This window comes from Cloeon dipterum, chromosome X (genome assembly GCF_949628265.1).
Source record: "Cloeon dipterum chromosome X, ieCloDipt1.1, whole genome shotgun sequence".
NCBI classification, from domain to species: domain Eukaryota; kingdom Metazoa; phylum Arthropoda; class Insecta; order Ephemeroptera; family Baetidae; genus Cloeon; species Cloeon dipterum.
Window position 1 is genome coordinate 27,116,912 of NC_088790.1, and position 25,370 is coordinate 27,142,281.

The window sequence follows — 25,370 nt, forward strand, 5'->3', positions numbered from 1 at the left end:
CTTTTTGTTTTAGTAGAACATAATTTAACTAATTTAATAGATAAACCTCAAAGACTTTATTTGCAAAATTTAAAATAATCGGTATTTTAAAGTGGAATGATACTGGACAACAATTGAAAACTATTTAAATTGTTGGATGCCTTAAACAATTGACCGATAAACAATTTGTTCAACAATTTGCAATAATAAAATGGACCTTCCTACAGTAAAAATTCAAATTTTGCCAATTTTCTCCAAAATGTACAGTGCTTGAACATATTTCTTGGCATATTCCGATTCCTCTCGTCGAGATCTGTTCAACGGTGTATGCCACTTATTGGGGAAACTCTTGGTTTTGAAATTAAATCGTATTTCAAGTAAGGAGACAGCCATTACCATTTGAAAAGCACGCTAACTTTCCAGCCAATTTTCTCCAAAAATTACAGCGCTCCTTAGGTCAATTTAGGCTTTAACTGAATCCTAAGGGATGAGTTTATGCATTGGCAACAAGCATTTTCCAGGCTTTTCCAGTATCATTCCTCTTTAATTTTTTTCTGATTTTGTCAATTAAAATCTGAAACGGGGTGCACTGCACCGTCACCATAGACGAAAAATTAAAATTAAAATTTTACCGGACCTCTAGTTTAAAATGAAGCCATTGATATACTTTATGACTTCCCTCAATCTGAATAAAAAAAGCTTTGTTTCCATCCAGGAAAGGAAAAAAACTATACACAAATTTAAAAATAATTTAGACTTTCTTTACAATTCGCAATACAGAACTTAGGTTTTTAGTGAGTAAGCAAATAAAGTTAAACACCAATAAAAATAGCGTCTATTCAGCTTTAAGAGATGTGATTGCTGTGTGTGCGATGCATACTTTTTCACAATCACGAGTTGTTAGAGGTATTATTGACAGGACAGGTGCGCATGAAAATTCGTAAAATTCGCGTCGGAATTTTGTATTGTGCGGAGCACTTGAACGATTCAAAGGGAAATCAATGAACTATTCGGAGAGCTCTCACCTTTTTACATCGGATTACAACCATTATATTTTAAGTGTTACATTAACAATTTTCAAACTTTGAGCATACAATTTTAAAATTCAAGGTTGAGCTGTTTTTATGTTTGAATTTTTTTCTCCATAATTTCGGCTTTTTCGGAACAATATTTCGGTTGTTCTCGTGCCTCATCAGAAGGCCTACATTAAAAAATTAGACAATATAGAATTAGAGAAGGGAGAATTCCAAATCGACGGTTGTTGAAAATGTCAATTTTCACTCGCAATTCCATCCTCTCTTTTCTAGCCAATCCAACTGGAGAAAATTCTGCTCTTAATAATATCATAAACAATCGAAAAATGGAAAGTAAATTATCTTTACTGCAAGCTGTTGATGCTTTGATTGCAATATCGATTTCTCAAAGGGTGTTAGAATGTGATCGCAGCCGGTGATCTGCGTAGGCGGTGGGGTTGCGGCCGCTCTCTAACAAACCCGATCAATCTCTTGAAATACATATAATCAAACAGCCGAGGGCTGCACCAACAAGCTTGCTCTCTCACTCTCTACAGCAGCAGCAATAATTAACTCGGGACGCATTCACGCGCGCGTATACGTGCAATGTACGTTGATTGAGTCGGCGGCGGCGGCCGGATCATTTTCCTAAAGTGCACTCGGTGCGACCTCAATTAGAACAGATGGTGCTTTTTAAGCCGATTGCTTTCCGCTGATTTTTCCCGTCAGACACGCAGCCGCATTGCTGATTGACCATGGCTGCTGAAATCAATTATATTATTGTAGGATTCGTTTTGATTGTCCGTATTATTGATTTTGCTGTTAATTACTTTTCTGCTGCAGAGTGACGGGCATCAGTAGGTCTGTCTCAGCCGGGCTTTGCGTCCAGCACTAATATTGAATTTCCTCTTCCTGTGTGCATTCCGCCGAGGGATATCCTTTTTATTGCCGGCCGAGCGCATTAAATTCGCTCTGGGGAAGATTATTTTATTTCCATTTTGCTCGCGCAACAACCGTTGGTAAATACTAAAGACTGTTTGATATGTAAGCCACAAATTGGATTACAGAGGAAATAAATAATTTTCTAGTAGAAAAATGAATCTAGCCTCCAGTAAATTAAATGTGGCTTCTTTCATTGCAATATTTTATTCAGGCCAAAGGTATAAATCACGAAGATAACTCAAATAATAGACCTGTCCTCGTTGGGACGCAGCTCACAGCTTTAATCAAGATAAAAAACACATTAGTGGAAAATTATCTCAATTGTTCTTAGTATCTTTGTTCTGGCCTCATCAGCAGTATTTTTTTCCAGTAAAAATACAGATTTTTAGTGCAATCTGAAACAGGAACAAGTCTTGTTATCAATTTCTCTCTCAACAGAATATAAAATGGCTTTCTTTTATCAACATATAAATGTTAGTTGGATATTTAAAATCTTGATTATTTCATTCACAGACGTCACTTAGGATTTCTTTCTAATTCAGTGTGCAGCCCAGCAGATAAATGTATGATTTGGAATTTTATTTGATCGAATCATCTATTTTCACTAAGCTATACGTAGACAGAAACATTCACAGGATTCGCAATTTCTCGCATTTTTCCCGGAAAAAAATATTTTGTAAATAAAAACTGTTTTACTGTGTATTGTTCTGTCACTCATTATGCAAAATAATATATTTTAAAGTTAAAGATTATGGATATTTCCATACTTTAAGTGACAATTTTGCAATATTTGTCTAGTTTTTCTTTTAATCATGAAAAAATTGGGAAATCCCAAATATATTTGGGGATTAACGGCTTTTTTACGAAAAACCAGTGGTTCATATATTACAAAATTGGTGAACCTGGAATTATGTCAGCATCAGCATATTATCGTCATTCATGATTTTCTGATTATTAAAATTTATGGTTTCTTAATTGACCAGTTGCATAAACCCTTAGTTATTGAAGCCGCCAACAGATGGCGCAACTACAGACTTTTTTAAAAATTTTGTTTTAATGCATTTCCGCTGCGATTTCAGACTCAATCTAGCTATTTTGCTTTTTTTCGATTAATTTTCTTTTTTGACGTGCTGAAAACCAAAATCGGTTCAGCCATTCGCCGTAGAAACGTTGAAAAAGATTTTTTTTATTTCAAAAAATAGTTTTTCACGATTCTACGGCGATTGGCTGAACCGATTTTGGTTTTCAGCACGTCAAAAAATAGCAAATTAATTGAAGAATGCTCGGTAGCTAGATTGAGTCTGAAATCGCAGCGGAAGTGCCTTAAACCCTAAGTGTACGAAGCCGCCAACAGATGGCGCCACCGTAGACTTTCGATTTTAAGGCACTTCCGCTGCGATTTCAGACTCAATCTAGCTACCGAGCATTCTTCAATTAATTTGCTATTTTTTGATCAACTAAAAAACTCATAATAAATGTGAAGAAATTTAGCAAAAATGCATTATATTATTGCCTCCTCAACTGACGTTTCTAAGAGTTTTTATTGCTTTTGGTATACGCCAATGAAGGAAGATTGCCAAAAGTACTCATTGCTCTAAAAATCATAACCTTTTTTTTATCTCCGATTACATCAATAATTATTTTTTTCGCCGGTAAATCCCGACTATTTTTATTAAGCCATATTTCCGGCTCAAAAACTGACAGAAATTCCCTATAGTCTATGGATAATATTCAAATTTCCAGCCAAAAAAGAATTGTAAAGCAAACACGGGCCTAAATTTTCCGAAAATCAGATGCAAACTAGAGTGGATAATACAATAACGGCGTGTCTTTCTCGCAAATTCCACCGCTAAAATTTGATTCAGCGACGGCGAAACACTCTCAGCCGCCGAATTTATAAACACACGCGTACTCGTGAAAAAAGCATGCGAGAGAGCGGGCCACATCCGCAGCGCGCGCGTGGCTCGCTTTCAGAGCGCGCTCGCTCAGCCGGATTGCTTTTATCCGAGCTGAGTGCTTCTGCTCGCTTTGCAGATTTCATCAAACCAACTTACCTGCGGGTGCGTGTTAAGGAATTTAGCGAGCTGCCTCTCGCCTGCTCAAATGAAATTATAATCAAGGCAGGCGCCGCCGTGTTGCAAGCCAGCAGACAATCTGCTCCGGAGCATCCGCGTCGGCCTTCGTGCCGGTTGCATAACTACCATCTCTGCAGGCGTTTCCTCGCCTGTCACCACCGACCGCCACCGCCTACTCTACATCTTTTCAATCTGCTCTTGCACGTCGTGAGTGTGTTTGTGTCGTCGGGAATAAATTTAAATCCACGATGATCTCCGTGTTCTTGCTATTTAGGACAAGCTCTTTTAGTGTTTTTGAAGTATTGGAATTAGATTTTAAAAAGTTGGGACTCGTAAACAGTTAATTTAGACGCTTTGAGAGTAAAAAAGTGATCTGATTTCTCGTGGATTCATGCCGAAATTAGAAAAGCAACAACGATTTTAAGTGGATTGATATAGAGGTGATAGAGGACAGTAATTTAAAATGAATTGTTGCCTACAATAAGCAGTTTTGTTCCCTTTTATTATGTGCAATAATCAAAAGCTTGCAGTTAAAGTGGATCGATACAGGGCGGCAATTGAAAATTAATTGTTGATCGATAAACAATTGTTTTACAATATTCAATAATCAAAATAGGACCTTGCTCAAGTAAAAAATTCAAATTTTTAAACTTTTCTCAAAATTTAACAACGCTTGATCACATTTTCTTGGCAGATTTCGATTCCTCTCGTCGAGATTTGTCCAACAGCGTATGAAACCTTTTTGGGAAACTCTTTGTCAAGAAATAAAATAAGATTTCAAGTAAGGAGAAACTCCTCCCCATTTAAAATGCATGCTAGTTTATAAAAAAATCATATTTTCCATTTAAAAAACCACAGCAAAATTTCCCCTCAGATTACTGATGTAGGTTTCGTTGTTGTACGCTTCAATTTGAAGATAAGTTGTATACGATTTTAGAATAGAGTCCCTTCCTTTGGAGCAAGCGTGCTTCTGCTCTAAGCTCATTTGCGATAACGTTTTATGACCGTCATTATTTCGCGTCCTGAATGCCAATACACACACAAGCTCACTCGCTAGCAACGCATTTAATATGCGGCCATGTAAAACGGAATGCATTCATGTGCGTCAGCGCTGCTAAACTTGTCATTTTCTGAACCACTTTGCCTTTTTATTTTATTTCACTCGCACAACATGCACAAAAAAGTTACACATTGACTTTACGACTAAATTGAATACGAGAAAAATAACTAGCTTGCTGTACGCCGAGGAAACTGCGTTGAATTTCAACTGAAATAAATTAATGAACTTACGGATTTATCTATCTTACTTTTTTTTAATTTCTGTACTTGAAATCTCACGTATTTACCAGCGGGGGCCAGTTGTGCGATAAAATTGGTTCCAACTGCGCAGATCCAAGATGGCGTCTGAATGTTGGAAACAAAAAGCTGTCTTTGGATTGCCGTACGAGTTTCAAGAGTTTGTTTTTACGATCCAAAAGACAGAATTAGTACAAATAATGCACATTATGTCAAAATATTGACACGAAAACTTGGTTCTTTTCGCGCACTTTCACGTGACCGTTTTTTCGCGCCATTCTACACCGGACGCCATATCTACGCGTCGCACGAATCTGGACTCTGCTGGTATTTACACATGTTTGTTGCATAAAATTATTCTGTTCATCTAAATTAGTTCCATGCATACGTATCAAAATTCGTATTTTTACTCCTACAAACCCCTACAAAAAACAAAAAGGGTTTAACTAGAATCTCTGCGTGGTTGCAGGTCAAAATGGAGCCTCTTGAAGTATGAACGACGAGCGCGAGGAGGGCCGCGACCTCGAGAGGTATTTGGAAGAGCACCCCGACTTTGTGCGCAACTGGATCGCCGAGAATGGCGACTCGAAGCTGCTGGCCACCCTGCTCGAGAAGCACCAGCAGCGGACCAGTCTCAACAACGGCTGCTCGGATGACGAGGCGTCCGACGAGCAGCCGCCCGTCCGGCCCCTGCCCCGCAGCAAACGCAATTCGGTGACGTCCGAACTCTTCCAGATGCTCATCACCTCGCCGCAGAGAAAAGGGTCCAGGTGAGAGACAGGTCGTTGATAACAGAAAATGTGGTTTTAAATCATTTACTAGGTTATTTTTGTCAATGCTAGGAATTTAAATTTCAAATTTTAGCAGCGGGGGCCAGATTTGAGATAAAATTGGTTCCCACTGCGCAGATCCAAGATGGCGTTTGTATGTGGGAGACAAAAAGCTCTCTTTGGATTCCCGTGCGAGTGTCAAGAGTTTGTTTTTACGATCCAAAAGACACAATTAGTACAAGAAATGCAAATTATACGTCACAATATTGACCAAAACTTGCTTCTTTTCGTGACCGTTTTTACTCCACTGGACGCCATATCTGCGCGTCGCATGAATCTGGCCCCCGCTGAATTTTAGAAGAACGAATATTTTTTTCTAGGCTTTCCAATCATTCTCGTGATGATTTATGTGAATTTATTCCGCGTCGACCTTACCTAAAATCGTTTAAAGCTACCAAAACCTCTAAATTGGCCAAAACAAACATGCAAAAGGGCCAAAATTTTTGGCTTGTGAACGAGATTTTAATAAATTTTGAAATTTATGTGTGATTAATTCAGCCCAAATCTTTTTTACATACTGTTATTCGATTTTCAATCCAAACCTTTGAGTATGTTTTTAGCCTATCAAATTTTTCCAGCGCGAAAACTAACATTAAAATTGGTAAGATATAAGGATTTTTAAAGAAAAATGTTTTTGGACAAATTTGCAAGTAGCCCAGAAGGTTTAAAACAATTTTATTATTACTCTTCTTGTGTGTGCAGCGCTAAAAGTATAAACATGTGCGGAGAGTCGAACCCGTCCGCCTTGTCGAGACGCAACCTCGCGACCCTGGATGAAAACGAGCTGTTCATGGAGCTAATCCGAGACGTGGCCAATGAGCTCGACATCAACGTGCTCTGCCACAAGATCCTGGTCAACGTGGAGCTGCTCACGCACGCAGATCGGGGCTCGCTGTTCCTGGCCAGAGGCCCTAGGGACGGCAGGTATCTGGTGCCCAAACTGTTTGACGTCACCGTGGAAACAGGTGGGTGTCTTTTAATTTCGGGCCGCTCACCCGAGAGAAGGGAGAGCGGATTTGCCATTTTATTTGTCAGTTTTTTTTTTTTTTTTTTTTTGCTCTTTTTATCCTTGTCCGTCCGAGGACCGGGAAGGGCGCGCACTGCACTAGCACGAATGCTGAAACCCGGGTCCCAATAACACCGCGAACGGATAACATGGGCGCACCAGGCCGCACAGGGACCCAGCCAACCGAAGGGCCACTTGCCTCTGCACCGAGGACTGCATTGAAACGCTAGACATTCGTCCCGTGAAGCCAAATCACGCATGCTGGAAAGGTGCAAACCAGCAAGTAGCGAGTCGGCGCCGGTGCGCCTCCCAGCCCGTCGAGCAATTTGAGCAATTCGAGTCACTAAACTAACCACTTTTTGCCATCTCTGACATTGGGTAGCCAGTATTAGATCTCCGAACTGCTCAAATACCTCACATTGCTTTGACACTCCTGAGAGTGCCTTAACAATGCTTCGCAAATAATAAAAAAAGACGGCAGGGAAGCAGCAGCGCTTTTTAAATCCATGTTATATGGGCAGGCTTTATTAAAAGCAGGGTATTAATTATTAAAACCGAATCAGGACTTGGCTAATGGGCCCTGCATTATTTAATTTGCTGCTTTCTCGACTCTCCATTAAGCGCGGCCTTGATTTCCGTTATCAAGAGTTAAGCACTGGGGCGCAAAGTTAATGCGTGTGCCACTAATCGCCTTACCTAATGATCTTGTTATTTGTGTATTGGCTTGAGAGCATAAGGGTGCAGCCCCCGCCAAGGCACGGCCAACTTGATAACCACTATATTTCATTGTTTAACGAGGGGAGACTGTCGATAATATTCCCATATAGAGTGGGAAAAAATTAATCTGAATCCATAAACTAGCCTCAAACTGTTAAATCGAGAAATTTCCACGACCGTTGAGGAAAAATCCTCTGCTGTGTTTAAAGACCTTCTTTGACGATGTTTCTGAGCACACCAATCGATTCTTGAGGGTCGAATTAGGTAAAGTGGACATTTTTTCCGGCCGAAAAGTCCAGCGCGACGTTCATAGAACAAGTAGAACTTTTTTCCCGCCAAAACAAAATGAATGCGAGAACTGCGCATGCGTCAGAGCTGGCTGGATCTGACAAAGAAGTCATTCGCACAGGCAGGGGTCTCTCTGCAAGTGCTCAAACCAGCTCTGACGCATGCGCAGTTCCCGCATTCACATTGTTTTGGCGGGAAAAAAAGTTCGCACGGCACGCTGGACTTTTTGGCCGGAAAAATTATCCACTTTACCTAATTCGACCCTCAAGAATCGATTGGTGTGCTCAGAAACTTCGTCAAAGACGGTCTTCAGTTCGTAAAAGTTTATGTTTTTTGTTCATATTTTTAAAAAAGCAATTTTAAAAAATTCCCCTTCCCCCTGTCCAGAAATAAAAATGTATAATAGAAAACAATATTAAGTTTCTATTTAACCAGAAGTGAACAAAACAAAAAGTTGCATCCAATCGAGCGCACACAATTTGCCAACAACTCGTCGTATTAAAACTTTGTTGTGCGACTAACTAATCAAATTTGCATCACGCGTGGCGCAGACCTGGAGGAGGCGGTGCACAGAGCTCAGTTGGAGGAAATCCGCATTCCCTTCGGTCTGGGCATCGCAGGCAGCGTGGCGCACACCAAAGAAGTGATCAACATCACAAACGCCTACGAGGTGAGCAAACTCGCCCCAGACTTTGACAGACCCGTGAAAAGTTTCTCGCCGAGCGGGCAAAAAAGAAGTATAGTGAGTGTAGTGCGCTAAAAACTGATGGGAGCAAGAGCAGAGTGAGGCAGAGAGAGAAAATTCTCATCATCGCGCCACACTTCTCGGAGGCAAACTTTCCTGCCCTTTCCACAAACGTCATTGAGAATTAGAAAAAAAAACGTTCTACCACACACTTTATTTAATTCCTCGCTTTTTGCTCTTATGACGCGACCGTTCAAAAAGAAATAGAGAACAGCTAACAAAGTGGAAATAGGCGAGCGAATAAAATTGCTTTTGTCCTGGCCTCTTTTTATGACGTAATTAAAGGGTGCACAAATCGAAAAGTAGCGTGCTCATTTTGATAATTAAATTTTAAAGAGGAATGACAGTGATTTTTTTATTTTAAAAAGTGAAATCTCATGTTAAGTTAACCCTAACCGATCTATTTTTCCATGTATTTCTGACTTAATGTGCCCCAAGATCCATTTTTTTAATTTCTATGGTTATGCCCCCTTTTTTGAGCAAACGAAATTAATTGCTTCCGGGGTGATAAAAAAAAATATGAAAATTTAATAGTGAGCAGATAAAAAAATAGTGCTTTTGGGTCTTGAAAGTTATTATTTTTAAATTGCAGATTTTTGAAAGGGGTCTGTGTTTGGCCTGATTTAAATTCACCAGTTCATAGTAGCGTCGAAAAACAGCCTAAATTAAAAAAGCGTATTAAATTTCCAGTTTTTCCCCATTGAACAAATTTTCCTCAAATTTACAATTTTCGCACAAATTTCAGCTGGCAGTAAGACAACCTGTATTTTTTTGGGAAACATCAACATACCCAAAATCAAGTTAATTTATTCAAGAATCATCTCAGAAATAATATCTTTTTCATTTTAATAATTTCTACGATTTTCAGAGGCAAACTCGGACCTTTATGGCTATCAGAGACAGCGTTTAATAGAGAGAAATTTTTTATTGATTTAAAGGACATTTTATTGATTTAAGGACAAATTGATTGTTTACCACGTGCGAAAATTTCAAATTTTTCTGATAATGAAAACGTAATTAAAATGATAACTGAGCAAAGTTACATTACGCGCCGGCCCCCTTCTGTAAGATAGCGTCAAACGCCCCCCTGTTAGCCAATCAGATTGTTTTTGCTAATTTTCTCCGAAATTTACTGTGTTTTCTCACATGATTTGGAATCCTCTTATCGAGATCTATCAGCCAGAGTCTTTTTTCGGGGAAATGCGGAATTTCAGTGAAAATCGCGATTGCAAAATTCCTTTGGGATTTCTCCATTTAAAACAATGCTAAATTTGAGACCGATTTTCTCGAAAATTTACAGTGCTTCCTATGTATTTTTTTAACTGTTCTTCATCCTTTGCACCTAATCTTTATACGTTTTAAAAGGTTTTTGCGTGGAAATTCACTATCATTCCTCTTTAAACCGTTAAAAAACATGTTCCCTGGAAGTTCCAGCCAGATTTACTCGTTCTGATGTTTAAATATGGCTCCAATTGACAATAATTGACGAAAAGTCTGTCCAGTGTGTTTATTATGGAATTTCCGGAATGAACCACCCTTTTAATATTAATTTCATGCGATTAAAAAGAAGCGCCCGCCACTGGTGTGTTAGCAAAGTGATCTAAAAGGCTGCTTTTGTTCTCTTGCGACGCGCGGCACATGCAGGACTCGCGCTTCAACGCCGAGATTGACATGAAGACGGGCTATAAGACGGACGTGATTTTATGCTTGCCAATTTGCAACTACGAGGGCGAGGTGATCGGCGTGGCGCAGATCATCAACAAGACGGATGGATCCAAGGAATTCACGCAGAGAGACGTCGAGGTAAGCTAATTGAGGCGTCACCCGTCGCTTTTGAAACCCCATTTCCCCCGCGCACGCAGCCAGTGGATTAATGCCGCCGCCGCTGCCGCCCCGCCATGCATGTGCGTATGCCAAATTCGTAGAAAATGAGAAAGCGGCATCAGCGGCGGCGGCGGCGGCAGAATAATTTGGCCTGTTGCGCTGTCTCTCGCACCCGCCATGCCTCCGGCTTTTGCACTACTGAAAATCGATTTCGCTCTTGCCTGCCAGGTGTTTCGGAGGTACTTGACGTTCTGCGGCATTGGAATTCAAAATGCACAGCTTTTCGAGATGTCGGTGCTTGAGTACCGTCGCAACCAGGTAAGCATCAACACCACCACCCACTCGAGCCGACTCTTTTCACTCTTTTTTCCCCTCTGAATGCGAGATAAATTTTATTTTAACGAGTCCGGTGAGAAATATTCACAAATAAATATTGTGATTTAATTTAATAAAAAGTCTAATTGACCAGTTGCATAAACCCTTAGTTATTGAAGCCGCCAACAGATGTCGCAACCACAGACTTTCTTAAAATTTTTGTTTTAAGGTATTTTCGCTGCGATTTCAGTCTCAATCTAGCTATTTAGCTTTTTTTAATTAATTTGCTTTTTTTTGACGTGCTGAAAACCAAAATCGGTTCAGCCATTCGCCGTAGAAACGTTGGAAAAGATTTTTTTTATTTCAAAAAATAGTTTTTCACGATTCTACGGCGATTGGCTGAACCGATTTTGGTTTTCAGAACGTAAAAAAATAGCAAATTAATTGAAGAATGCACAGTAGCTAGATTGAGTCTGAAATCGCAGCGGAAGTGCCTTAAAATCGAAAGTCTACGGTGGCGCCATCTGTTGGCGGCTTCGAACACTTAGGGTTTATGCAACTGGTGAACTCAGTCGAATTCAAATGCGAAATATTTTTTTGATTAAAATTGGATCAAAAAAGTTGTATTAGGTTGCTCATCGCCGAAATTAGAAATACTTAAAAATTGTTAACACTAATTAAATAACTATATTTGATTTTTAAAATTTTAAATCGATTTTATAGTAGTAATTTTGGATTTTAAATTAAATTCAAGGAATTTATGGATTCATTTTTGTTTAATGACAAGCGAAATTCCGTTTCAAGCTTTAGTAAATGCATCTTTTTTATTTTTAAACGTACAGCAGTATATTTTGCAGAGTTTTTCTAACCGGAAGTTCGACTCTTATTTCAGTCAATTTATGTCCACGACAGAAAGTTTTCAATGTCTAGTCGTTCTCAGAGATCAAAAGGGTGATATTTGAGGTGATCTAATTTTCTTTTGAAAAATAACCTTGATTTTTCTCTGGAATTTTCTAGCTTCCTAGTATTTATAAATTTAATTTTGTTGATTGAGTTAGTAGATTTTAAGACAGTTGATTTCATGATTCGTGAAGATGTTAAAACTTTCCGTCGACATAGAACAGAAAAAATTAAATCTCAGCAGCCAGTTCTTCTACATTTCCACATACTTAAAATTACATTTTTGTGCTTAAGTTAGCCACAAATAGAAATTTCAAGAAGTATTGAAACACATTTGATCTAAAAAGCAAGCTGTACCTCGTACCTGTATTACAGAATTCCCGCAATTCCATGAGAACCTTGTTTATATGTATTTTCAACGCTCCGATACTTGTTGCTCAAAGTTTATAGATGTTACATAAACTAGTCTCTAGAGTCATTCGATTGGATTTCCCTCGGTATAGCGCTACCCCATCAAATCGCAATCAGTGCAGAATAATTATCGAAACGGTGACGCAAACTGTAATTCCGTTCGCAGATCCTTCTAAATTTAGCCCGGAGCATCTTCGAGGAGCAGAACAACCTGACATGCCTGGTGTCCAAAATAATGAAGGAGGCGAGGGATTTGCTCAAATGCGAGCGCTGCACCGTATTCCTGAAGGACCTGCCCGACTGCTCTGAGCCCGTAATACTCTCGCAATTAGCCCTTGCGGAATTAATTTGCACTGCCGACCTTTGCCTGCAGAGCCACTTTGAGAACATCTTGATAGGACCGAGCTACTCCGAGAAGCAAGAGCCCAGCCAACCGCTGTGCAGACGAGAGGTAGGCTAGCTGTAGCTTTTTTCCTTATCAAGGAGCAGCCAGCATAAGTAGCAGCAGTTCTAATGAGAACCGAATATAACAAAACGCTCGCTTTGAATGTAATTCTATTGTTAGCCAGCTCTCTGGGTTGCAAAACCACAACTTCTTGCTTTAGACATAACAATGCAGTGCTTATAATAATTATTTCGATTCAGCTGCCATCCAGAAGAAATCATTAAAGTGGAATGATACAGGGCAACAATTGAAAATTATTTGAATTGTTGGATGCCATAAAAAATTGATCGATGAACAATTTGCAATAGTAAATAAGGACCTTCCTACAGTAAAAATTCAAATTTTGCCAATTTACTCCAAAATTTACAGTGCTCGAACATATTTTCTTGGCATATTCCGATTCCTCTCGTCGAGATCTGTCCAACGGTGTTTGTCACTTATTGGGGAAACTCTTGGTTTTGAAATTAAATCGGATTTCAAGAAAGGAGACAGCCATTACCATTTGAAAAGCATGCTAACTTTCCAGCCAATTTTCTCAAAAAATCACAGTGCTTCTTAGGTCAATTTAGGCTTTAACTGAATCCTAAGGGGCGAGGTTATGCATTGGCAACAAGCTTTTCCAGGCTTTTCCAGTATCATTCCTCTTTAAAATAATGGCAAATTTTATATAACCTCTTAGAAAATAATTTTTAGAATTTTAGAAACTTTTAGATAATAAGATGAGTTGTTTCGTTGTTAGTTAGGGAGAAATTTTTTGCTGGCTCCGAACCTGTTGGCTTAATTGTTCGGAAAGTTTTTCTTGGGCGAGAATCGATAAAAATTAGTCCGTCGGTGCTTTTTTTATCCAGTGCGCGTGATTGTTTGTGTTGCAGAGCAAAAATTTGACGGTTGAAGACGTTTATCAGCACAAAGGCATCCAGTTTCACACGGTGTTCGAGCTGAAGCTCAACGAGGACATCGGTTCCGTGCACAGGCCGACGATGATGGAACTCTGCAATTCGACCTTGGCACAGGTTGCCAAATACGTCGCTGGCACAAATCAGGTATTTGTGGCTTTTTTGTTGAGAAAATTTAAATTTTTAAAGGCAAATTTTGCCACTAAAATTAGAAGATGAGGTAAATTATATAAATAGTAATTAAAATTAAAATTGAAGAGCTGTAAGAAATATTTTACAAGGCTAAAAGGACAAAATTTAAGCATATTGAAGGGATGTGTTCGAGTTTGTTACTCTGCTAATTTGGAAATTTTGTTAGAAATCCCTTCTAGCATTTTTAAATTGAAACAGAATAGCGTGGACCAGATTCGTGCGACGCGCAGATATGGCGTCCGGTGGAGTACGGCGCGAATAAACGGTCGCGTGAAAATGTGCGAAAAGAACCAAGTTTTCGTCAATATTGGGACATGATTTGCATTACTTTTACTAATTGTGTCTTTTGGATCGTAAAAACAAATTCTTGACACTCGTACGGCAATCTAAAGAGAGCGTTTTGTTTCCACATTCAGACGCCATCTTGGATCTGCGCAGTGGCAACCAATTTTACCTGAATTGAGCAGAACCTGCCTTCATTCCTTCGAATTAATCAATTTGAATAATTTTCAAACTGTCAGGATCTTAGATTTTTCAAAACATGAACTTTTAATGCAACAAACTTACCTGCTTATAAATTCCCACATCCTTATTTTCTATCAATCAATGTTATCAAAAAATATCCCCAAAAAGCCTTTTAATTTGTTGTTTTCCATCGAAAAATATGCCCAAATAACCTCCTTGAGCCTTGAGCACTTCCGAATCCTTTCCTTTCTCGCAGACGAATGCACCATAAATAAATTTTCCTCCGCCACAGATTTTGAACATTGGCGACGTGTCCGCGTGGATGAAGCAAGAAGTGAAGGAGGAAGACGGATTTGTGACCAGAAGCATCCTTTGCATGCCTATCGTGAATGGGCAGAAGAGCGTCATCGGTGTCGCCCAGATGATCAATAAGGTTCGTATCTCTTCCCTTCTGTCCAATCAAACAATTGCGACCAATCCCTTCTTCTCTTCTTTCGCTCCGCCGCGCCCGTATGTGCTGACAATATATATCTTTCCTCTCACCTGCGCTGACGTATTGCCTTCTTTTGTGTGTGTGTCTGCAGACGAATGGCACGCCGTTTAACGACAGCGATGTTTCCATATTCGAGGCCTTTGCAATTTTCTGCGGACTCGGCATTCACAACACGCAGATGTACGAAAACGCTTGTAAGTACAGATTGTTTTTTTTATAGAAATTTGTTGAATTTAAAAATTCTGGGTCGGATAAAATGGTGTAAATTGACCAGTTGCATAAACTCTTAGCTATTGAAGCCGCCAACAGATGGTGCAACCACAGACTTTCTTAAAAATTTTGTTTTAAGCGGTTTTTAGGCATTTCTGCTGCGATTTCAGACTCAATCTAGCTATTTTGATTTTTTTAATTAATTTGCATTTTTTTGACGTTCTGAAAACCAAAATCGGTTCAGCCATTCGCCGTAGAAACGTTGGAAAAGATTTTTTTATTTCAAAAAATAGTTTTTCACGATTCTACGGCGATTGGCTGAACCGATTTTGGTTTTCAGAGCGTCAAAAAATAGCAAATTAATTGAAGAATGCACAGTAGCTAGATTGAGTCTGAAATCGCAGCGGAAGTGCCTTAAAATCGAAAGTCTAAGGTGGCGCCATCTGTTGGCGGCTTCGAACACTAAGGGTTTATGCAACTGGTGAAATTCGCTCTTTTTTAAATTTATTTTCATAAACTGTTGACCCAATTAGTCAAAATCAAAGTTAGAAATTACTAACAAACCTGTAAAAAAGGTTTGATTGGTGGAAAAATGGTCCGCTAATTACTAAAACTGTTAAGGAATTTTTTGAAAAGGTTTTTTCCGGTTAGAAATACATTGAAAATATTGTCAACTTGCTTTCGTTTATTAAATAGATAGTTCTTTACAGCCATTTAAGACATTTTGCACCTGTCACTAGGACATATTTGTCACCAGTGAGGTTTTAATATCAAACAAACCTTTTCAAAAAAATTCCTTAACAGTTTTAGTAATTTAGCGGTCCATGTTTAACATTTTTTACAGGTTTGTTCGTAATTTCTAACTTTGATTTTGACTAATTGGGTCAGCAATTTATGAAAATAAATTTAAAAAAGAGCATTAAGCCAGTGGAAGCTTTCTATTTGTCTATTTAATGAGAAAATTACTGTCGAGTGTGGGAAAAAAATTTCTAGCTGTTAAATGCTCGTAAGAATCCAGTCGTGGGAAATGATACAAATAATAAACTGCAAATAATTTTTTGTCAACGCATTTAGGTAAGCTGATGGCCAAGCAAAAGGTTGCTCTCGAATGCCTGTCATACCACGCGGCCGCCTCGTGCGAAGACACGGAAAAGCTGAACAAAGAGCAAATTCCGTCTGCTGAAAAGTTTAATCTGTATAGGTAAGGACTTGCAACAACTCTTCCGAGGAGACAGAAATATATAAAAAAAATGTGCCCGCGCTGAGCGCCTTGTTGTCTTTATAACGCAACCCGCTCGACAAACCTACTACGCCGGTTGCATAATTCATCATTTGGCTTTTTGCGCTGTCAACATCCTCTTTAAAGCGGAATTGATATCCGAGCAGAATATTTTTATGTTCAAATCAGCCTTATTTCACATTTGTAGAGCTTCTAAGAAAATCAGAAAGTACGGAGGATTTTAATCGTAATTTATTTCATTAATAAAAGTCTTGCAAAATAAAAATACAAAGGAAAAGCCTCTCCAGCTTTTCAAAAATAAACCTGCATATTTTTAGAAATATGTAATAAACTAAAAACCAATAATTCTGCTCACAACAGTTTCAAGTTTATCGACTTCAGCCTGGAGGAGAACGACACGTGTCGGGCCTGCTTGCGGATGTTCATGGAGCTCAACCTGATTAACCGTTTCCACATTCCATACCACGTGGGTTATTCGTGCATAATTAATTTGGCAGCGGCAAGCTCCAACACGCAATTGTTTCACCTGCTCAACAGGTGCTGTGCAGGTGGGTGCTGAGCGTTAAAAAGAACTACCGTCCGGTCAAGTACCACAACTGGAGACACGCGCTCAACGTCGGCCAGACCATGTTTGCCATGCTCAAAACTGGACGCATGGAACAATTCATGAAGGATCTCGAGGTAATTGAACTTAAAAAATGATATTGAACGAAAAGATTAAATTTAAAACGTTTCCTTGGGCTAATTTAGATGGATTTTAGACTTTTTCACCCATTTTCAGGGTGTTTCAAATCTTTCAGCTTTTTAAAAGTAAAATCCAGATGGTTTTCAAAGCATTTTTGAAGAAAAAAAATCAAATTTTGAATTTTTCTTGGACTGAAAAAAATTCCCAAACTTTGCAGGATCCCAAGAATTTTAAATTTTTGTTTACAGTAATAATTTTTAGCCAAAAACTGAATTTCCCAGATTTTCGGACTGTTGGTTGCGTGCCTGTGTCACGACCTGGACCACCGAGGCACGAACAACTCTTTCCAGACAAAGACGGAAAGTCCCCTTGCAATACTGTACACGACCAGCACCATGGAGCACCACCACTTCGACCAGTGCGTCATGATCCTCAACAGCGAGGGCAACAACATTTTCCAGGTACAATTAACGCCGAAGATTTGAAAGAATGCAGCCGTCGCGAACTCGACACAAAAGGTTGTGACGCACCGGCGGCGCGTCATGTTTTGCATAAAATAGAAGGCGTCTGTCTGCCAAAAGCAGACACGAGCAACAAGATTTACTTGGCATAGTCCCCGGCATGAAAATGAAAAAGCTCGCGAACGAGGGAGAAAGCTGCCGTTCGCCCGTTCGCCCGCTCGCTATGCAAACACATAGCAGAGAAGAGAAGAGAGCTCGTCAGTTGACGCAATTATTGATTTTTTATTCATGCACAGTGTGGAGCAGGAGGGAATTGTGTTATTTGGCCCCGCGGCGGGCCGAAGGCGGCCGGAAATGAAACATAACTTCGTTTATTAAAGTTGCAACGTGCGTAATGTGTACGCCCCCCCCCCCCCCCCCCGCGGAATTTGCGCACCTCAACCACTAACGCACAAACACAAAACGAAACGCGCCCTTCTCTTAAGAGCTGCACTTAAACTCTTGGCAGCGAGCAATATAGGCCGGTGAAGGGTTTCGTTCCCCTTTATTTCGACATGCGTGTTCAAAGGCTTTGCAAATCGATGCCCTGCCATTCGACTAACCTGAAGAACAATGATTTTATATTTTTGCTCTGCGTCAAGTGACGGTAAATATCCAGAAAAAATAATTTGACTTTTCAAAACATTTGCGGAGCATTCAATTTTAATGGTGGTGCACTAAATGATTTAATTTGTATTAAGACAAAACTTATTTAGCCCAAAATGCTTTTGAAAAACCCCGACTTTCCCACATTTCCTGGTTTCGAGTTTTGAAATTGTAGAGTTTGTTTCGTTCAAATTTGATTGTAGAGCAAATTTTCGAACGCCGTGTTGAACTCGTCTTTCCATTGACCCATCTATGACACATACTAGAAAATTTACATATATTAAATATGATAAAATTGCCCACCTGCACAGTGCAGAAAAATAGTCGGATTTGTCGAAATCTGGATTGTAATTTTTTTTCCTTACAATTTAATTATAAAAAATGAAAATCTGTATTTTTGGTCTTTAAAAAAATTATTTTCACCCAAATTTCAACTTCTAGCGGTAATATTTTCAAAAACCGCACACCTCTAGATCAGTCTCAACCTCCCCTAAATAGCCAAAGCAGTAACCAACCCTTCAACCCCCTTTTTGCACCTAGTAAAATGTAAATTAATTTTTTTGTACTTCATTACATAAAGGGGGGCATGAATATCCGAGAGTAAACAACAAATCTAGAAAAAAATGTCTTCATGACCACCCCTAAATAGCTGAACAAGTCACAAGGGTTCCAACCCCATCAAGAGCGAACAATTACGACAGATACTAAGATTCACGCACTCAAAACTAATCCTTCGATCAAATCAATCTTCACTAGCTGATTATTTATTTAATTCTAAATTGCACAAAATGTCCAAAATAATTTTTGACTTGTTGCAGTGAATAGTTTCGATTTAATAAAATAATATCCCCCCTGATAAAGATTCCATGATCATCCATTAATTAAAAGAAGTAAAAAATTCTAATGCCCTTTGCTCTTTAAGATAAATAAATAAAACGTTCAACTGCAAGATAATTTCCAGCTTTTATAGTAACCAATTTTCTAAAATTCCAGGCTCTCTCTACTGAGGATTACCGGATCGTAATGAAAGTGGTGGAAAACGCAATTTTGTCCACCGACCTGGCCATGTACTTCAAGAAACGAAGCAACTTTCTCGAGTTGGTGGATAACGGCGAGTTTGACTGGCAGAGTGAAGAGAAAAAAGAGGGTATATATAAGGCAACTGATTCCTTCTGGCACAAGTAGTTTCACTTGAGTGCGTTTTACAGTCTTGTGCGGAATGATGATGACGGCGTGCGACGTGAGTGCCATCTCCAAACCGTGGGAGATCCAGCACAAGATGGCCAAGTTGGTGGCAGACGAGTTCTTCGACCAGGGCGACCTGGAAAAATTAAAACTCAATGAGCAGCCAATAGTAAGCATTATTGGTCATTTTTTATTAAGCTTATTAACTTTTGTCTTCGCAGGCTATGATGGACAGAGAGAGAAAAGACGAACTGCCCCAAATGCAAGTGGGCTTTATCGATGTGATTTGCAAGCCGTTATACAAGGTTCGCCCGGAGATTTTACATTTTCAGGCCTTATTCCTAAAGCGAATTCAATCAGGTTTTATCCGACACATTCCCGTGGATGCTGCCTTTGTACGAGGGCTGCATGGAGAACAGAAAGAACTGGCAGGATTTGGCGGAAAAGGTGGAAATGGGTCTCACGTGGATCGACCACGACACTATCGACAAGCCCATCGAGGAGTTCGCTAAGTCGTTTGAGCCTGAGGATATTGAATTTACTGTAACCACTTTACACCAAGAAAAGAAGGTGCGTTTAAATTTGTTTAAATAATGTGCCGAAAATATTTAAGAGCACAGAAACGTTGGAGAATCACATCAAATTACTTAAAGTAGAATGATAGTGGTTTTTTTATTTTTTTAAAAATAATATTACATTATGAAAACTTAATCCTAACACAAAACAATTTTTCCACATACTTCTAACCAATAGTGCCCCAAAATCTAATTTTCCGAATTGTACCGTAAATTAATTGTCTCCGGGGTGAGAAAAATTATTAAAATTTAATAGTGAGAATATAAAAAATATTGCTTTTGAGTTTTATTTATTTTTTTTAATTCGCCAGTTGCATAAACCCTAAGTGTTCGAAGCCGCCAACAGATGGCGCCACCGTAGACTTTCGATTTTAAGGCACTTCCGCTGCGATTTCAGACTCAATCTAGCTACTGTGCATTCTTCAATTAATTTGCTAATTTTTGACGTGCTGAAAACCAAAATCGGTTCAGCCAATCGCCGTAGAATCGTGAAAAACTATTTTTTGAAATAAAAAAATCTTTTACAACGTTTCTACGGCGAATAGCTGAACCGATTTTGGTTTTTAGCACGTAAAAAAATAGCAAATTAATTAAAAAAAGCAAAATAGCTAGATTGAGTCTGAAATCGCAGCGGAAATACCTTAAAACCGCTTAAAACAAAATTTTTAAGAAAGTCTGTGGTTGCGCCATCTGTTGGCGGCTTTAATAACTAAGGGTTTATGCAACTGGTCAATTGCAGATTTTTTAAAGGGGCCTGATTAAAATTCACCAGTTGATAGTAGCGTCTAAAACGATCTATATTCAGAAAGCTGATTAAATTTACAGTTTTTTCCTTTTGAGCAAATCTTAACTTTCCTTTTTTGCACAAAATTCGTCTGAAAATTTCTTTAAATTTTCTTTGGGAAAAATAATGATATCAAAAATTAAGTTAATTTATTCAGTTTTCATCTCATTCATTTCCATTTCTATGATTTTCAGAGGTAAACTCGGACCCTTTTGTCATAACACAATGAAATTTTGTAGTGTTTTACAAAGACAAATAATTCATTGCCTACCGACGCGAAAATTTCAAATTTATCTGACAATGAAAACGTATTTAAAATGACAATTAAATGAAATTAGGCCGCCTCTTGTGTAACAAATCGAGAATTGACAGCGGGAAAGTGCGTGAAACGCCCCCTTTTGTTAGCCAGCATTTCACAATTCTCATTAAGAAATAATAGAGCGTCAGTTGGTAAATAAATTGACACTACATAATAAAATCCGATTTTTATTTCTATACACGTGCATTATTTTTTTCTTGCTCAATAATATTTCACAGAAAAGGAATTTAAAACAAAATCCTACATTAGGTTAATTAAATTTCTTAAATTTAAGGTGAAAAGATGACTAGGCGAAGCTGACGATAAGATTGCGCCAACTCGTCACAAATCAACCAAATTTCCTTCTTATATTCTTTCAAAAGTGAATATTTATTTAAAAGTTCTCGATTCATCCATCGTAAAAAACTATTCATCATTTTCATAAATCCTCCTGTCTCATTGCACTGCTTGCAGCAATTTTCCGAGCACCCAGGCCGTCTGTCGCGAAACTCGAAGCGGAACGGCGGGCACCGTTTCAGCAGCCTGCGCCACTACACATTCAAATCCAAAGACAAATCTTTCGACAAGGGCACTTCAGCCAAGACGAGTCCACCAACCCCAACTAAAGAGTACAGTCCGCCGGAGTCTGAGTGCGCCAGGCCGGAGAAGACAATCACAGAAGCAAGGGCCCAGTCGCCGGTGAGCTCGGCCAAATCGGAGCAGTCGGCTGTAGAGACGAGAAATGGATGCGCCTCGCCGGCTGAGGTGCTCAAGAAGAAGAAGAAAAAGTGCATCATTATGTGAGGAGCGGGACTCCGAGTAATGTGTAGCATTAAGATTTGTGTTTGGTTTAATGGTCGGTGTTCCCGAAATTTAATCAAGCTCAAAATTAATGAGAAAAATGAATCTCACGCGTGCTCCAAGGAAATTAGTTATTTTCTGCGAAAACATTAAATAATAATCTAGTCAAAGTGTGTATAAGATTTCCGAAGATGCTGCAGTTGCTAATTTTCAATTTGATAAAAGCGACCGAGAGAAAATATATATATACCGACAATAATTTCAGGATTATTTGATTTTCTGCAAAAAACCAAGCAGCTGCAGTAATATTTGCAATGTAAACTTTGTATAGTAGGTCACGGCCTATAGTCGATTATTAAATAATATTTTTAAAAACCAAATAAATAAAATTAAGTCAAATTTTTAAAATGATGACAAACCATGTATATAAATAAATTCAATGCCGCTTAAATCGTCACACTTTATATTTTGTACTGAAAAAAAATCACAACTGTTGTGCATAAAAGCTGTACTAAAATCAAGAAGTTGTATGACATCTAAATTAAAAAGACTGTGTAGATGTAAGGAAGACAATGATGTTCCATGTTTCTCAAGCATTAATTCAAAATTAACTTTTAAAAGATAACACGATGGATCACTACCAAGTTTAGGCTTTTAATGGCTACAGTTCATGTAGGTGTTAAAAAATAAAATAAATTTGTTGAAAGTAAAATATCTTTTTATTATTAATTTCCATATAACCGAAATCACTATATGTTTAAAAAAATATATAATGTATACTAGTGCACAACTGCTAATTAAATTGCTAGCTTCAAATGCACAATAATTATTTTTAATTAAATGGTTCACAAAACCACCGGGGGCCAGGTTGCGATCTGTGTTGGTTCCCGCGTGTCAGAAGTCAATATGGCGTCGAAACAATGGAGGCCAATCAGGAGACAGTTCAGCGGCCAATCAGAATCGTCGAAAAAGAGGCGTGCCGACCGAATAATTTCATTCCCGCGTATTTTGTTACATTTCCGTTAGCCTGATGTGCCATCTAACGGTTGATTCGCAATTTAACAGCTGTTAAAGAAATAGCTACAAAAATTTTCGTGATAAATTAATTTAATTTTACGTTTGTAACTCTCCCGCCGTACTCTACCAGAAGCCATATCTGCGCGTCACGTAAATCCGGCCCCGAAAACGAAAATTAAATTTAATAATTTAAACAACATTTTGCTGCTTCACTAAAAGTAAATATTCTTGCAGTACACTTATGAATATTACATTTTTTATAAGCATCACCACAAAAATTACATTTTTACGTTGTTAGGTTCGTAATGAAACTTTTTGTATATACCACAGAATATATATTGGACAGCCATGACAACTTGTAAAAATATATCTATCAAGTTCTAGTTCTGACTAATCATATAGTTTTAGTCTCCAAAATTATTTTATATACAAAAATATAAATGACTTTTCGTCTTGAGCGCAAGTACACAGATTTTTCGTTTTAAAGACGAATATTACATTAATAGAAAATTTTAGGCACCCTGTGGCTAGCAGTAAGAGGCGCAACGGTAGTACTGACTGCTTTCAGCAACATCTGGTATTCACGTGGATTGAATGGCAAATCCTTCAGTTCTTCTGGTAAAGTCAAGCGTTCACTATTTGCTCTCCATGCGAAGGGCAAAACTCTAATAATATTTAAATCAATACCTTTTTGTGCACAGTACAGCCTGAATTTAAGTCTAAGATCATCCAAGGCTTGCTTTTCGTCTTTATCATCGGAGCAAATAGTAACATATGCTAGTTGTAGAGTCCTGGTATTTGCATTTTCTATTGTAAAGTAAGGTTCGATGCTTTCGATTGTCTTTGTATCACTCGAATAGAAATCAATGTTCCACAGTAATTTAATTCCTTTTTTTGAATATTTAGGACCACGTGGCGGAAACCCATCAGAATTAAAAAATGGCTCTGGAATTTGATGGTATGTAGCTACCATCTGGTAAATCACTTTCGCTAAGCCCAATAAATGTCGAAACCTAACAACGCTTTGAAGATCAACATTGAATTCGGCTATTAAATTTTGCGTCTGTGAACTGAATTGGTCCTGCCCACTCGATTGGCAGCGTGGTGGATTGCACTGGGCCTGACTGGCGGGGACATTAAGTTCCGGTTGGTCCAATTCCTCCACTTTTGTAGACAAGTAATCACTTTCACCTTTCTCGTCCTCGAATGGACACTCAGGCCAAGGAAAACGGGGAGCAGGAGTTCTGGCAGTTAGCGGGGCTGAAGGTGCTGCATTTTGATGTCTTAAGCCACCAATTGCCGTCGTTCCATTCCTAACGAAATTATTTGGTTGTCTTTGATTGACTTGAATGTTTCTTGAAGGCGTGGCTGTGCCACGACCATTCGAGGTCTCCTGGTTCCTGGCTGGTGGAAATTGCAGGTGGCGCCCAATGCCAGAAGGGTTGTTATTCCCAGAATTTCCTCCTTGTCCCGAAGAAGGGTCATTCCAGTGGACACGTGAAGGTGTGGATGAGCCACGGCCATTTGGGGCCTCCTGGTTTCTGGCTGGGGGAAATGGCAGGTGGCGCCCCATGCCAGAAGGGGTCCCAGAAGCTACTTGTCCTGAGGATGGGTGATTCCAGGAGACACGTGATGGCGTGTTTCTTGAAGGTACGGGTGTGCCACGACCATTTGGGATCTCCTGGTTTCTCGCTGGTGGACATGGCAGGTTAATGCGCCCAATGCCAGAAGGAGTGTTCCCAGAAGCTACTTGTCTTGAGGATGCGCTATTAAAGAAGACACGTGAAGGAGTGTTTCTTGTTGGGGATGCCTCGTAAGGTGTATGTGTGCCATGACCAATTGGGTTCTTCTGATTTCCAGGCGGTGGACATTGCTGGTTGCGCCAGTTGCCTGAGGCTGAGTTCCCTGAAATATCTCCTTGCCCTACGAGTAAATGAAGAAACTTTTGAGAATAATAGTAGTACGTTAAGTTAAAATATAAATAAGTGAACGTCAGGTAGAGAGACTACTGGATCAAAACATTTGAGTACATTTTGAACTCTAGAAAGGTAATAATTCAGATTAAGATGGTTCGGTTATAATTTTACTATCCACCCCTGATTCGTTCCTTTTGTCTCAAAAAGCATCTAAAAATTGGCTACAAAATCAAGCAAGCAAAGTTTGCTAGAACTGTAAAATTGTCAATTGACAAATCTACGAAGGTTGAAATCGACCTCAGGGTCTTTCCCTGACGGGTCCCAGAGATATAAAATATCGAAATTTCCAACTCCGTTTTTTTCTGTCTTTTCTTAGGTTTTCACCGCTGTTTCAGCTTCAATATAAAGCCAAAAATACCAAATGAAAATCCTGAAACCGCGGTCCTTGAAATATTTGTGTTAGGTATTAATCCTGACGTGATATTAAAAATGGTTAAAAGTTTGAATGAACATATAAATTCTTCTGATTTGTATGCACATGAAGTTCTTATTTAGTGTTGATAATAAAGTATTTTACAATGAAAATTATGTTTTCAAAATGCACTGACAACTAAACATATATTCTATTTGAAAAACAGTTTTGTTTCCTAATTTATTTAGGTAAAACTTTTATAAAGTTGTTATTGCTTTTAATAATACATGTACATTAATATACCATTGC

At 38.8% G+C, this 25,370-nt stretch overlaps 1 protein-coding gene across 1 annotated transcript in view; it reads left to right on the top strand.

The window, feature by feature from the left end:
- Pde6 (phosphodiesterase 6) overlaps window positions 1-22,430 on the top strand; it is a 34,162-nt gene extending 11,732 nt beyond the window's left edge. Inside the window, exons 2-20 of the mRNA XM_065492900.1 lie at window positions 5,775-6,075; window positions 6,838-7,100; window positions 8,698-8,816; window positions 10,536-10,694; window positions 10,944-11,033; window positions 12,508-12,654; window positions 12,715-12,792; window positions 13,659-13,829; window positions 14,632-14,772; window positions 14,924-15,026; window positions 16,117-16,243; window positions 16,643-16,748; window positions 16,820-16,963; window positions 17,249-17,428; window positions 19,067-19,220; window positions 19,282-19,427; window positions 19,480-19,563; window positions 19,619-19,828; window positions 21,390-22,430. Of these exons, the coding sequence (XP_065348972.1) occupies window positions 5,798-6,075; window positions 6,838-7,100; window positions 8,698-8,816; window positions 10,536-10,694; window positions 10,944-11,033; window positions 12,508-12,654; window positions 12,715-12,792; window positions 13,659-13,829; window positions 14,632-14,772; window positions 14,924-15,026; window positions 16,117-16,243; window positions 16,643-16,748; window positions 16,820-16,963; window positions 17,249-17,428; window positions 19,067-19,220; window positions 19,282-19,427; window positions 19,480-19,563; window positions 19,619-19,828; window positions 21,390-21,719 (3,030 nt within the window). The 5' untranslated portion in view covers window positions 5,775-5,797 and the 3' untranslated portion in view covers window positions 21,720-22,430. The remainder of the gene's footprint in view (window positions 1-5,774; window positions 6,076-6,837; window positions 7,101-8,697; window positions 8,817-10,535; window positions 10,695-10,943; window positions 11,034-12,507; window positions 12,655-12,714; window positions 12,793-13,658; window positions 13,830-14,631; window positions 14,773-14,923; window positions 15,027-16,116; window positions 16,244-16,642; window positions 16,749-16,819; window positions 16,964-17,248; window positions 17,429-19,066; window positions 19,221-19,281; window positions 19,428-19,479; window positions 19,564-19,618; window positions 19,829-21,389) is intronic.
- Window positions 22,431-25,370: the final 2,940 nt, after the last annotated feature.